The sequence below is a fragment of the Arachis duranensis genome, chromosome 9 (genome assembly GCF_000817695.3).
Source record: "Arachis duranensis cultivar V14167 chromosome 9, aradu.V14167.gnm2.J7QH, whole genome shotgun sequence".
NCBI classification, from domain to species: domain Eukaryota; kingdom Viridiplantae; phylum Streptophyta; class Magnoliopsida; order Fabales; family Fabaceae; genus Arachis; species Arachis duranensis.
In genome coordinates this window covers 1,095,267-1,109,294 of record NC_029780.3, presented here as the reverse complement: position 1 = coordinate 1,109,294, position 14,028 = coordinate 1,095,267, and the positions used below count along the sequence as shown (strand labels likewise).

Sequence of the window (14,028 nt, the reverse complement as noted above, 5' to 3'; positions counted from 1 at the left end):
GTGTGGACGGGGGGGTGGCCACCTGTAAGGACACTCCGACGCTCAAGTCAATATCCGTACGAGGTAATAGCCGAATTAGGTAAGATGTCGCATACCTTGGGGGGAGAGCTGGTCTCTTCTCTTACATACTGTGCTGGGTGGGCCCATAGGTGACCTAGCCTACTGGCCAAGAAACTTCTATGAACTGTCCTAGTCCACGTGGGAGAGGAGTAGGTCGTTCCAGTTTCTAGGTCGGGGCTTCGGGTGCTGTCTCGAGGATACCGACCCGACCGATCACTGAGCGTGGTGACTTGAGCCATCTAGTGGCAAGTCGCACGTATTTTAAGTCGGGTGCGGGGACTGACCAGTCGGATTTTTCTATCGTGGAGGATGGTTCGGGGCTTAGGTCGGAGAGACGGTGTTTTCAACTTGTCGGATAATTGGACTGGACTGTGTGAGTTCGTAACACAATATAATGAATATATTACACATAAGACTAATAAAGAGTTAAAAGACAAAATATATGAAAATTTATTATGATTTATTAATTTGGACGGTACTCATTAGAAATCATGCATGAATTTGAAAGCTAATCACTTTTGAAACTAGTGCTAACCATACTCTAAGTAGTTTCATTCATTCATGCATGAATTTGAACCTGAAAGGGTCCACATAAAACATGTATGACCCAAGTGATTGACTAAACAGTAAATAACAAGGACATCTTCCACTGAGAATGTTACAAATTTCTTCCATCAGTGAAGAGTTTGCACTAGTTAAGATGGAGGACTTGGCCTTTCATGAGATTCTAGCCTTGTGATTATGACAAAACCAAACAAGGCCTTAATTGAACATCAACGGTCCACAATAACCAAAACATACTTCTATGTTCTTGTAACACATTAATGTATTTTGGAAACACTCACCAACCAATAAGATTTATATTTTTAGTATTTTGAAATTAATAAATATAATGTGTGGTTGTAAATATTTTTTGTCATGAAATCACTATTCTCAAAAATTTAAATTAATAGGAGAAAATACATAAATAATTTGACAACAATTTATTACGTGTACACTAAAATCAGCTATCAGTATAAAATATATGTTAGAATATAAATACACATTAAAAATAAATTAAACCATATGTATTTATATACAAATACATTGATAACTAATTTTAGTGACTGCTTTTAGTATACAAATAATATTTTTGTAAATAATTATATCTTTAATATATCTCTTCACACATGAACTTCTTTTAAGTTTGTGTGAGTTTTGTATAGACTTTTTTTATTTGTTTTATACTGAAATGATTTTTTTTCTTTTATAGTCAACAAGGTCAAATTATAAATATTCGGTGATAAAAAATTTGATATTTTCTCATAAAATTATCTTTTAAAAAATTTAAACTGATAAGAAGAGATACATAAATTATTATGTCTTTAATTAAAATATATAGTTATTTAAAAATAAAATAAAACAATTTTTTTTTTAAAAAAAGAGATAAATCTTTAATTATTTTTATTTGTATTAACAAATACTTTAGTAAAATTCCTTTTCCTCATTAAACCCCACCCCTTTTTTGTCAACACAATGTGATTGGGGTTAAAGAAAAAAAGAGAACACTATGAAGGCCCAAACATGTGATAAAACAAAAATGCATCTGCCACCACTAGTCTCTGCCACGTGGCACTTGATCAACGGTTAACTTGCCTCTACCACTGTCCTGTTTTGTCTCTAGCCTTATACTCAATTGGTGCATGAGGCTCTCTCACTCTCTCTCTCTCTACCCTTATAAGCTTCTCTTCACAATCACATGGTTCCCACAACACTATATACTCATAACATTAATAGAGAAATTTGAGGACCCTTATCCTATCTTCTTTCAAAAACACAACTTTACAATTTTATATCATCATATATCATATCATCATATTCTCTTCTTTCACCATAGCAACATAAAAAACACTACTTTGTTATTATGACCATAACAACAAACTTATTATAAACTCTTTCTTCTCATTCTTCTTCATTCTCCTCCTCCTCCTAAAACATCATCATTCACTTGGTGATTGTATTTATAAAATTTTGCTTCTGTCTTTGTGGTGTTGCCTCTATATCTATATCATCACAATCAATAACCAAATTTGGGTATTGGGTAATGATTTTTTTTGTGGCGGTTTTGTGAACTTTTTTGTTACCCTTTTAGTTTTGTGACAACAGCAAAATGGCCCCAAGGTCAGGAAAAGGGAAATCAAATAAAGCTAAGACTGAGAAGAAGAAAAAAGAAGAGAAAGGTATGTTGCACTAAATAGTAATAATAATAATAATAATAATAATAATAATAATAAAATTTTCATGTGTCATATTCTTTTGCACTAATTAATTAAAACTATATATATAAATTTTCTAAAAAAACTTTTAATTATTTGCAGCAGGAGCACCTTCTCTTGTTGACATAACTGTGGTTACTCCCTATGATTCACATATTGTATTGAAGGTATAGTGCTTAATTATTTTATTATTCATTCTTTGTATTTTAATAGCCACCAACAACAAGAATTAATTAATTAATTAATTAAATGTGATTGTATATTAAAAATGTTTAATATAACTAATAATATTGTTTATTGTGATGATGAAATTTTCCAAAAGGGTATCTCTACTGATAAGATACTTGATGTAAGGAGGCTATTGGCTGTGAAGGTGGAGACATGCCATTTTACAAACTATTCTCTATCTCATGAGGTTGGCATTTTCTTGAATTCAACAAATATTTGTATTATTTAAATGAATAATATATAATTTTTTTCTTCCTTATTTTGTGGCAAATTATATCATCTTTCCTTTTGCATTTCCTAAATTTCCTCAAGTTAATTAGAGTTTCATAAACATTAATGAACTAATTAATAATTCAATGCTCTTGATTAATGTTCCCCCTTTTTAGGTTAAGGGTCAGAGATTAAATGACAGAATTGAAGTTGTTACCCTAAAGCCATGTCTTCTAAGAATGGTTGAAGGTAGGTGTAATTTGCATACTTGCCATTCAGCATCAACCACCAATTTTGTGTCTCATTTGAATTTGCATTTGCATTTAGTTGAATCTAAAACAATTAGGTATGTTCTGACAACTGCAATGTACTTTGTTTTTGTATTAGCCTAAATCACAATATTTTAAGAATTTTAAAATAATTTCATTATTTTTAACAAAATTTTAAACCATGTCTTAACCCAATTATAATATTTTAAAAAATCATATGTAATACATATTTTTTTTTTAAATTTAGTTATAATATTTTTGTTCAATTTCATTCTTCACATTTTTCTAAACTGAATTATTTAACTATGCTACTTCAAGCTTCTAGGCCATAGAATGCACGTGATTAAAATACTAAATACCCATATTACTCTCTTATTTTAGGTACTTATATATTAATATAATGCTAATTGAATAGCTTACCTCATGAGGTGGATGAATATTTTATATAGATTTTATTATCATGTGCTCTAAAAGTATAGGTTAAACATATAATAAAAAAATAATTTAATATTATTTATTATTTTTATATATTGAAAACGTAAAAAAATTATTTTTATAATAAATAATATTAATTTTTTTTTATAATATGTTTAATCTATATCCTTAAAACACACAATAACAAAATTCATTTTATATATAAGATTTTGTTATTTTGTGTCTTAAAGGCATACGTTATGCATACCATAAAAAAATAATATTATTTATTGTTTTTATGCATTCAAAATTATTTTTACGATAAATTATATTAAAATATTTTTTTTTATGATATATTTAACTTATGCCTTAAGACACACTATAGCAAAATCTTTATATATAAAGGTTGTGTTTTGGGTCATGAGTTGTTAATTTGTTGTGGGGGTTTGTACCATTTAGGTTGTAGTCAATGCCGCTATTTTGGCATCAAGATTTGGTATTTTAGTAGTTCGAAGTAGAAATGCACGTAGTGTAATTAATTAAAATATAATAATTATTATATTGGTTTAATTTCCCTTGCAACTCACGAAGATATTCTTACTTAGTGATTCTTCTTGTATTGTCAAAACCATCCCTTAATCATGGTTTGATTAAGATTAATGAGAATGGTGGTTGTTGTGGATCACGTGAGTGGGCACAAGTAATTATACAATGTAGTATGTAGTATAGTACCTTGTCATTTTATGGGTAGTGCCCATCCATGAATGATGAATGGCATTGCATATTTATTCTTTTTTCACTTGAGATTGCTACTTCACAATAAGGCATGTGAGGAAGCAGACATTGAAGTTATGGTTACTTAATTGGTGCTACTTTAATACCATTCCCTATTTGGTTTAGACACAATTTGGTTCTTCCATTCATGTCAATTTATTGACACAAAATCTTCTATTCAAATGGAAAGTTCCGGACCCCTACATACAATTGCTTTCATCATTTTTTATCATTATTTTATTATTGTTTTGTTTTTCAACTTGCTAGACAAGGTAAACAAGAACTTAGGTCTTTACAATTATGAACCAACAAAATTGCAAGGAAAAATATTTTTTTTTTTTAAATAGTAGTCATCATAGTAAATAATAAATAATAAATCAAAAATATTTAGTAACAAAAAAAATTAGTAAAAAACAATTATAATTTATCTTATTTAATATTCATTAATTGTTACGACAATTAATGAATACTAAATAAGATAAATTTAGTAATCTTCTATGACTTGGTATTTTTTTGTGTTTTTTATATCAAGTAGCAATATATTACTTTTAGATGTTATATTTTGGTTTTTGATCCATCAATTGTACTTACTTGGTTTTATATGCAACTACCTAATAGTTTTGGTACATTTGCATTCAACACTATTTTGATTTAGTTCTTAGAATTTTATTTAATTTTTTATGGAAAATAAGATATTTTGTCAAATGTCACTTTCCATTGTAGTTGTTATCTTGGTATTGTGGGATACACACATTGGATTCGCCAATAAATTGTTGTCATTTATTTATGATGCATCATGTTGGAAGTACCAAACACTTTCCCTAGTTTTTTGGTCTCTCTCTTGCCATCACCGTCTCATATTTATATCAATGCCAATCCTCTAATTTGACTTTTTATCCATTATTCATATTTATAAGCAAAATTTAAAATTACTATTTAAAAACACTAAAAAATACTTTTATAGAAAAAAAATATATTTTTTGTTTTCATATAATCAACACATGAAAAAGAACTATTTTTTTTTAATTTCTTAAAATAAACAATAATATAATATTACTAACCTATCATAATCAAATTTTAAGGCATAATAATTTTTTTTTAAATCAAATTATGGAAAACATAATACTGAATTAATGTATTTTCAATATTTTAAAACACAAATTGTTTTTTTAATATTTATTTTATTTTTTTTATTTTGGTGAAAATTTATTTTATTTTTGTTAATTACAGAGAATTACACAGAGGAAGCTTATGCTGTTGCACACGTGCGGAGGCTGTTGGACATAGTGGCCTGCACAACAAGGTTCGGGAAGCCCAAAAGAGGCCCATTAAGCCCAGATTCTAAGCCCAAGAAGAACGCTAAGGCCCAAAATCAGATTAAGGGAGGTTCGAGTCCACCGTCTACACCTAACGGCGAAATCCGTGTCGGATCTCCGCCGGCTCCGGCGGAGCGGGGTATTCCGGCGATATCAGATAGCGTTGGCATGGTGGCGATTCACCCAACGCCGAAGCTTTCAGATTTTTACGAGTTCTTCTCTTTCTCTCACCTCACTCCACCTATTCTACGTTAGTCTCTCTCTCTCTCTCTCTCTCTTCATGCATTTTTGTTTATTCAGTTCATGTTCTAGTTCATTTCACGGGCTTAAATGATAATGGGGGATGAAGATTATGGATAAAGTTTTGAATTTTGTGCTAATGGGTAATTGAGTCAATTGCAGATTTGAAGAAATGTGAGCTGAAAAGTGAAGAAGATAGGAGTAAAGGAGACTACTTTCAGCTTCAGGTTCTAATTTTTTCTTTATATATATGTGTGTTAGTTGTTTCAGATACAATTAGCATAGAAATAAACTGTCATTTCTTATAATAATAGTATTTTGAAGCTGAAAATGGTGTTGGGACATGCAGGTTAAAATCTGCAATGGGAAGGTAATAGAAGTGGTGGCTTCAGAGAAAGGGTTTTATACTGTTGGAAAACAATCTCTGCAAAGTCACACTTTGGTTGATCTTCTGCAACAGCTAAGCCGAGGTTTCGCTAATGTATGTATTTTTCATGCTGCACTATTTTTTTGTGTTGGTTGTTTTCTGATTACTGATCATGAACTTGTTGTTGTAATGGAACATATTCATGTTTTAAGTTTTAACATTTTCTATATTCTGTGTTGGTTGTTCTGTAAATTTTAAACAAGCACAATTTTGAAATTCAAGTTTTCTATTGAAATCTTTTTAAATAATTTTCTGATTGGTGCAGGCATATGAATCTTTAATGAAAGCTTTCTCGGAACATAATAAGGTAAAATTTATACCAACTGATTTTATTTTTTCTTTTAAACAAAAAAGTGTTTTCCTTTTTTTTTTCCTAACAATTTATCTCGTTCAGTTTGGCAATCTTCCATATGGATTCCGAGCAAATACCTGGCTTGTCCCTCCATCTGTTGCTGAGTCACGTTCAAACTTTCCTGCCCTTCCTGCTAAGGATGAAAGCTGGGGTGGTAATGGTGGTGGCCAAGGTAGAAATGGTGAATATGAGCTTAGACAATGGGCTTCAGATTTTGCAGTATTGGCTTCTCTTCCATGCAAAACTGAAGAGGAGAGAGTGGTCAGAGATAGAAAAGCTTTCCTGCTGCACAGTCGATTTGTTGATACCTCGATATTCAAGGCCATCAAGGCAATACAGCATGTCATGGAATCCAATATGAAGAATGAATCAAATTCTCCAAGTTCAATTCTGCATGAAGAGCGCGTAGGAGACTTGTCAGTTGTCGTCAAATGTGATATTCGCAATGGAAATAGAAAGTATGATTCTATATCTAGTGAATCCAGTCTGCATAAGGAGGATGCTCAGAAGAATTTGCTCAAAGGTTTGACTGCAGATGAAAGTGTAATTGTTCATGTAAGTTGTAATCCTGTCTAAGAAATTTGCAAAAGAATCACAATGAACTTTGCTTACTTTCAGTTTTGCACTAAACTTGTTCGCAATTGCATATAGTTTTGTTGTCTTCATTTCTAAATAAGACACTCAATCTTGGTGTCTACATTTTTACCATGCATAAATCATGATTGATGGAGGAAATTCATCTTTTCTGACACATAGCTGAATTCCTTCTAACTCCAAATTTTAGATAAATTGGTTTCTTTGGACTTTTGCTTTTCCACCTTGCTGATAAGTCCTTGACTTTTTTACAGGATACATCTTCATTAACTTCTGTGGTTGTGCATCATTGTGGATATACTGCAACAGTAAGGGTCGTAGGTAACTTAAATATTAGCAAGCCTAACGCTCATGATATTGAAATAGATGATCAACCAGATGGAGGGGCAAATGCTCTTAACATCAACAGGTTTGAACAATAAGCAATTCTGCTAATGTTAATCTATGGATGATCTGATAATGTCAGAACTTTGAATCTTTGTACTAAACAATTTGATGATCTTTGCAGTTTGAGACTACTGCTTCACAAACATGTAGATGAACCCTCAGAAGGAACTTTATCATCTCCACCAAATTCAGATGACTTAGATAGCTCTAAGCAAGTTGTCTGGAAGGTAATACAAGATTGCTTGGAAAAGATAACACAGGAGAAGGGTGTTTCAAGGAGGTTTTTTAGATGGGAACTTGGTTCCTGTTGGATGCAACATCTGCAGAAACAAGAAAATTCAGCAGATAGTAGTTCCAAAAACAAAGACGACATCAAGGATGTTGAGCAAGCTGTTAAAGGTCTTGGACAGCAATTTAAATTTTTAAAGAGGAGGGAAAAGAAAGAAAGTAATCTCGATGGTTCAGATTCTAGTGAGCAAAATGATTCTAATAAAGTTCAGCAATCCAATGAAGAGTCAAGTAGCTCTGCTGAGTTGGAGAAAGTACTTTCCAACGATGCATTTTTGCGTCTTAAAGAATCTGGAACTGGTCTCCATTTAAAGGTTTGTGGAAAATTTAGAAGATTGTGATACTTGCAGTTTGGTATATTCTGTTGTTATTACTTGTTTTGTTTTGTTAATCTCTAAAGTACTAAGCATAAATGTCTGATCTCTATTTTTTAATTAAAAAAAATATTTTTGTTGGCTTATATTTTCTACATTTGTATATTGATATTCATATCACTCAATTTATTCTTGCAACAGTCAGTGGATGAGCTAATCAGCATGGCACACAAGTATTATGACGAAATTGCTTTGCCAAAGCTGGTAACATTTTTCTGCATGGATTCTGAGTCTTTTAATGTGATATGAAGGTCATTGAGATGCCTTATGAACTAATTGTGTAACATTTTTAGGCTACAGACTTCGGATCACTTGAACTTTCTCCAGTTGATGGTCGTACACTAACTGATTTTATGCATTTAAGAGGACTGCAAATGCGATCTTTGGGTGAAGTGGTGAGAATACTTTCTCTTTCTACTTGATTTCTGTAGAATCATCTTTGCACTTAAACTAGTTTGTTAATACAGTTTGCATTTGTTGGTTCTAATTTCTTCTCTGAATCAGGTTAAACTTGCTGAGAATCTTCCACACATACAATCCCTTTGTATTCATGAGATGATTACTAGAGCCTTTAAGCATCTACTTAAAGCTGTAATTGCCTCTGTTGACAATGTAGCAGACTTATCTGCCATCATTGCATCAACGCTGAATTTCTTACTCGGAGGATCTCAAACGGAGGATGCTGACCAAAATTTGGGTGATGACCATGATCTCAGATTTAAATGGTTACATATATTTTTGTCCAAAAGATTTGGATGGACACTAAAGGATGAATTTCAACATTTGAGGAAGTTGTCAATTCTCAGAGGGCTCTGTCAAAAGGTACAAAATGATTGATGGATACATTTTTTTTTATGTATAGTAATTGAGATGCTTCTTTGAATGTTTGAAAAAGTGCTTGTTGGGAAACTAGATATTTAACTTCTTAAAATGCACTAGAAAGGACTTATTCTATAAATTTTTTCATGAAGCATTCATTGTTATTATGTTTTCAGGTAGGATTGGAATTGGTATCAAGAGATTATGACATGGAATCCTCAAAGCCTTTCAGCAAATATGATATTATCAGCCTAGTTCCTGTTTCCAAGGTCAGATTCAGTTTATTAATCAGCTTCCATGGCCATTCCAATCTGTAATTCATTAACTAGCATCTTCTTAATCCATCTAAAATCGCAATCATGTGTTATTCAACAGCATGTAGGATGCTCCTCAGTTGACGGACGTAATTTATTGGAATCGTCGAAAATCGCTCTTGATAAAGGAAAGCTTGAGGATGCTGTAAATTATGGAACTAAGGTACTTCTTAATTTGTTCTGTCTCATCATGGAGCATATTTCATGATTAGTTTCCGACTTAGCATAGTGTTTGATCATTGTATCATATTTCAGGCGCTGGCAAAGATGATGACTGTTTGTGGACCTTATCATCGAACTACAGCTAGTGCATACAGTCTTCTAGCTGTGGTTCTCTACCACACTGGAGATTTTAACCAGGTAAAGAATCTTTAAGATGCATGCTTCAGAAATCATAAATTTTTCCTCAGACTTCAGTTATAGCCATATTGAAACCTTTTACTTTTTGGGTGCTAAGCTCCTAAGGGAAATGACGAAAGAAGAAAAATGATTAAAAAAATAAATAAAAGTTCTACACTTTCTGGATGTATATATGATGATGAATCAATGATTTTATTCATGGTCTTCAGAAACATAATTTAGATGTCAATCAATAACTTTCGATTACACTTTGTTTATTTAGGCCACCATATATCAGCAGAAGGCCTTGGACATAAACGAGAGGGAACTTGGGCTTGATCATCCTGACACAATGAAAAGCTATGGGGATCTTTCGGTCTTTTATTATCGTTTGCAGCACATTGAGCTTGCTCTGAAGTAAGTAAACAAGCTTTTGCAGCACATTTTTTACCATAATCCTGTCGAACTTCTTCATTATATCAATGTTTAGTCAATCTGGCGCAAACACCTCCATTTGCCTTTCTCATTGATCCAAATTTGTATTCTTTTACAGGTATGTCAACCGTGCTCTATTCCTTCTTCATTTTACGTGTGGGCTTTCCCATCCTAACACAGCTGCAACATATATAAATGTCGCGATGATGGAAGAGGGAATGGGAAATGTCCATGTGGCACTCAGATACTTGCATGAAGCTCTTAAATGCAACAAAAGATTGTTAGGAGCTGATCATATACAGGTCTCTCTCTCTCACATATGTCCTTTCTATCTAGCACTTAGTTTTGTAAAAACTTTCTACAAAAAGTTATTCCGTGTTGTAAGAATTGAGTTTAAGCCACCATCATAAACATATAATTCAGGAGCTGATCATGTATATGGTCATTCATGTTTTAGACTGCTGCTAGCTATCACGCCATTGCGATAGCTCTTTCATTGATGGAAGCATATTCACTGAGTGTGCAACATGAACAAACTACACTCAAGATACTTCAAGCAAAGCTTGGACCTGAAGATCTTCGTACACAGGTCAATACTTTTTCTTTCTGGTTTTACCATTGTATGTTAAAGAAGCTTCAATTTAATAGCTTTCTTGGGTTGGGTTGACTTGATGCTTTTTCTGCCATTTTTTATTGAGATTTTTGGTTTGCAATGTAGGATGCGGCGGCATGGCTTGAATATTTCGAATCGAAAGCCATAGAGCAGCAAGAAGCGGCTAAAAATGGAACTCCAAAGCCAGATGCATCTATTGCAAGTAAAGGCCACCTTAGGTACTGACATGGTATCCCCATATTGCTGTGTTTCGAATTGCTTACATTTCACGGCACAGAGATGTTTTGACCTTTATGTGTTTTCCATGCAGTGTGTCAGATCTCATGGATTTCATAAGTCCTGATCAAGACTCAAAAGGAAATGATACTCAGAGGAAACAACGTCGTGCAAAGGTTCGCAGATTCAATATTTGCTTCTTATTTTTGATACAATCAAAACATGTGACATCTTTTTTTCCTGCCCATACTCCGAACAAATTTTTATATTTATTGAAGTCCATTTTGAATGGCATTCAATCTGTTGTATTATTTCATGTTATTTCTTAAAAGTTTGGTTAGTTTAAAATCAGATGCATCTTTTTAAACTTTACATGAATCTTATAAATGTATTTGGTATGCATTGCCTATGTGATTTCTCAGATAGTCCCACTGAATGATTCCCATCAAGAACATGATGATGGACTAGCAGAGGATGAGGGAATTATTTTTGAAGACTCAAAAGATTCTACGAGTATTACAAAGACGGTGGAAGAAAAAAACAGCACAGTTATTGATTCCAAAGAACTAAAAGAAAATAGTGGTCTAACTAGGCATGAGCCAGTGACAAGTGAAGTAGTCTACGAGACATCGTCCGATGAAGGTTGGCAAGAAGCTAATTCAAAAGGGCGGTCTGCAAACCCAGCCAACCGCAAATTTGGACACAGAAAACGTCCTCTTTTGACAAAGGTCAGTATTGATAATTACAATTTTAGAGAAGGCGGTTACAGGAATGACACTCCTTCACCACCAAAGAAGGGATCTCCAAAAGTCACTTTATCTACTCTGTCTCCATCTAGACAATCGAAAGTTCGCAGCCAGAATTCAAACGAGGATTTTGTTAGTCATCCTACAAAAGCTTCCATGTCCAAAATTTCGTCTCCTCCGCCATCTCTAAGTTCCTTGGCTTCCAAGTCTATATCATACAAAGAAGTTGCGCTGGCACCACCAGGTACGGTTTTAAAGCCACTGTTGGAGAAAGTTGAGAGGGAAAATAATGAGGCCGAAAATGAGTCATCCACCAATTCAACTGTGATATCAACAAATGAAGAAACTTGCCAAAGTTCCATAGTTGATACAGCTTCAAAGCATGATGAAACTCAAGGAACTCATGAAACCGAAATTCAACAAGAAAATTGTTCCTCGGAATCTGAGGTTTCCCCTGTTCCAGATCAGGTAAAACCTACAGAAACTAATGGTAGTAAGCTTTCGGCTGCAGCAAAACCATTCAATCCAGGAATGCTGTCTATGTCAAACCACCATTTAAGCATATATGATGCTAATGTTAGCCAAGGCATGCTTGTTGAGCCTGTTCTTCCTCCTGCTGCTGCTAGAGTTCCTTGTGGTCCAAGATCACCTCTATATTATCGAACCAACTATGCGTTTCGCATGAAGCATGGTTTCTCTAAAAGCCATACTCCTATCAGGGAAAGAACATATGGTGCTCCAAGAATCATGAATCCACATGCACCTGAGTTTGTTCCCAGAAATGCTTCTCAATTAGACACTGGCAATGCCAATGTTTCATCCGAAGAAAACAAGGCCGATGAGAAATTCGTCAAAGGCAAAGATAGTTCTCTGAAAAGCAGCATTTCTGAGTCCGAGAAGTCGGAGATAGCAAGGCAGATATTGCTCAGTTTTCTTGTGAAATCTGTTCAGCAGAACATTGATTCTGTGGACGAGTCGAAAGCTAGCGAAGGAAAGCATGAGAAGTCAGAAAACTCTTCTTCTGATGCAATAGCTAAAGACAGTGCTATCATAAAAATCACGTATGGGGATGAAGAAAATAACAAGGTTCCGAATTCCAGTGATAGTGAAGAGCCTGAGGATGTAAGTAGAAAAGTGAATGGAGATGGTGAAGGATTCATAGTTGTAACAAAGAGGAGGAAAAGCAAGCAAAAGATCACAAATGGGGTCACAGAATTGCACAACCAACAATCCATATGTGCTTCAGTTCGTTGAATAGAGAATCATATGAAAACCATCACCAATGCTCCAATGTTTTTTTGTTTTGTTCATCTGAGACTGAGAGTATGTTCTGACCAAAGATCTTGACATCATATTTTTGACAGTGTATAGCAGCAACATGGCAGGAATTTTGGTCATCCAATCTTGGTTTGTTCATATCAGAAGTACATTGGCTTTGTTTATTCTTCATCATATAATAAGGTCTATTCTCCTTAGAGATTTTGATTTGTTAATAAAACAAAAAGCTAATTGGCAAGTTCATTTCAGTATTATTGTTACTGTTTTAGTGAACTTGGTAGGTTCATAAACATTCAATTAATAGGGTCTGAGTCTAACTAACTTAGATTGGTTGAGTCATGTCATTAGCTCACTCCATTCAACCAAATGCCGGGGTTCAAATTTCGCTTTGTGCATACATCAACCTTTTGGTAATGAATCTCAAATTTCTGAGAGGTTAGTCTTGGCCTACTATGCTAGAGTTTAAGTTTCGCCTTGTGCATATATTAACCTTTTGACCAACGACAAATTCTTAAATAAAACTTAGATTTACAACAGATTAGTTATTGACCTATTATGCTAAGAGATACCGTAAGAAATTATAAAAAAAATTCCAAGTCTATATTGGGCTATGGTATGTGCCTGGTCAGTTTTTTCCTTTTTTGTCAGGGTATGGGCCTTATAGAAAAAAAAGTAACATGTGTCTTGTTGGGCTTTACTTGCAACATGAGCCGCCCAAATTTATGACATAGTAAAAAAAAATTGTAAATTTCTGAATTGATAATTTTTTCACCAACGATTAGATTATTATACTATATAGCATTTAGGGTTTATATTGAGGTTATAATTCTTTTCATTAATGTTGGTAAAGAGCATGTCACACTTCACTTCAATTAGGGAAGCTAAGATATTCTAACAACTTGCCAAATAAAAAAAGTTAAGTTACATCACATCCAAGTGGGTTATAAGTTATAACCACTGCATAATAGTGTGTAATAGCTTGAATGTGAAAACATATAGAGCAATAATAATCATCTTGATTATCATGGTGCATCATATCAGTTTGTGACTTTTAGATTGTGGGGTTTCTCTTGAATATTG

The 14,028-nt window shown here is 33.4% G+C and overlaps 1 protein-coding gene across 3 annotated transcripts; it reads left to right on the top strand.

The window, feature by feature from the left end:
• The first annotated feature begins 1,864 nt into the window (after positions 1-1,864).
• On the top strand, positions 1,865-13,196 carry LOC107463753 (protein REDUCED CHLOROPLAST COVERAGE 3). 3 transcript variants are annotated; one of them, XM_016082610.3, is made up of 23 exons: positions 1,865-2,279; positions 2,421-2,482; positions 2,638-2,730; positions 2,930-3,002; positions 5,441-5,776; positions 5,929-5,993; positions 6,116-6,247; positions 6,459-6,500; positions 6,588-7,100; positions 7,394-7,548; positions 7,648-8,128; positions 8,330-8,392; positions 8,482-8,583; positions 8,693-9,010; positions 9,184-9,276; positions 9,383-9,484; positions 9,577-9,681; positions 9,944-10,077; positions 10,214-10,397; positions 10,553-10,684; positions 10,814-10,926; positions 11,019-11,100; positions 11,347-13,196. In XM_016082610.3, exons 1-23 carry the CDS (start codon positions 2,210-2,212, stop codon positions 12,922-12,924), a joined length of 5,028 nt encoding a protein of 1,675 aa, XP_015938096.1. In that variant the 5' UTR covers positions 1,865-2,209; the 3' UTR covers positions 12,925-13,196. The 3 variants fall into 3 exon arrangements, with proteins under 3 accessions (XP_015938096.1, XP_015938095.1, XP_052110452.1); XM_016082609.3 differs by having other exon boundaries at positions 1,866-2,279; positions 2,418-2,482; XM_052254492.1 differs by lacking the exons at positions 1,865-2,279; positions 2,421-2,482; positions 2,930-3,002.
• Positions 13,197-14,028: the final 832 nt, after the last annotated feature.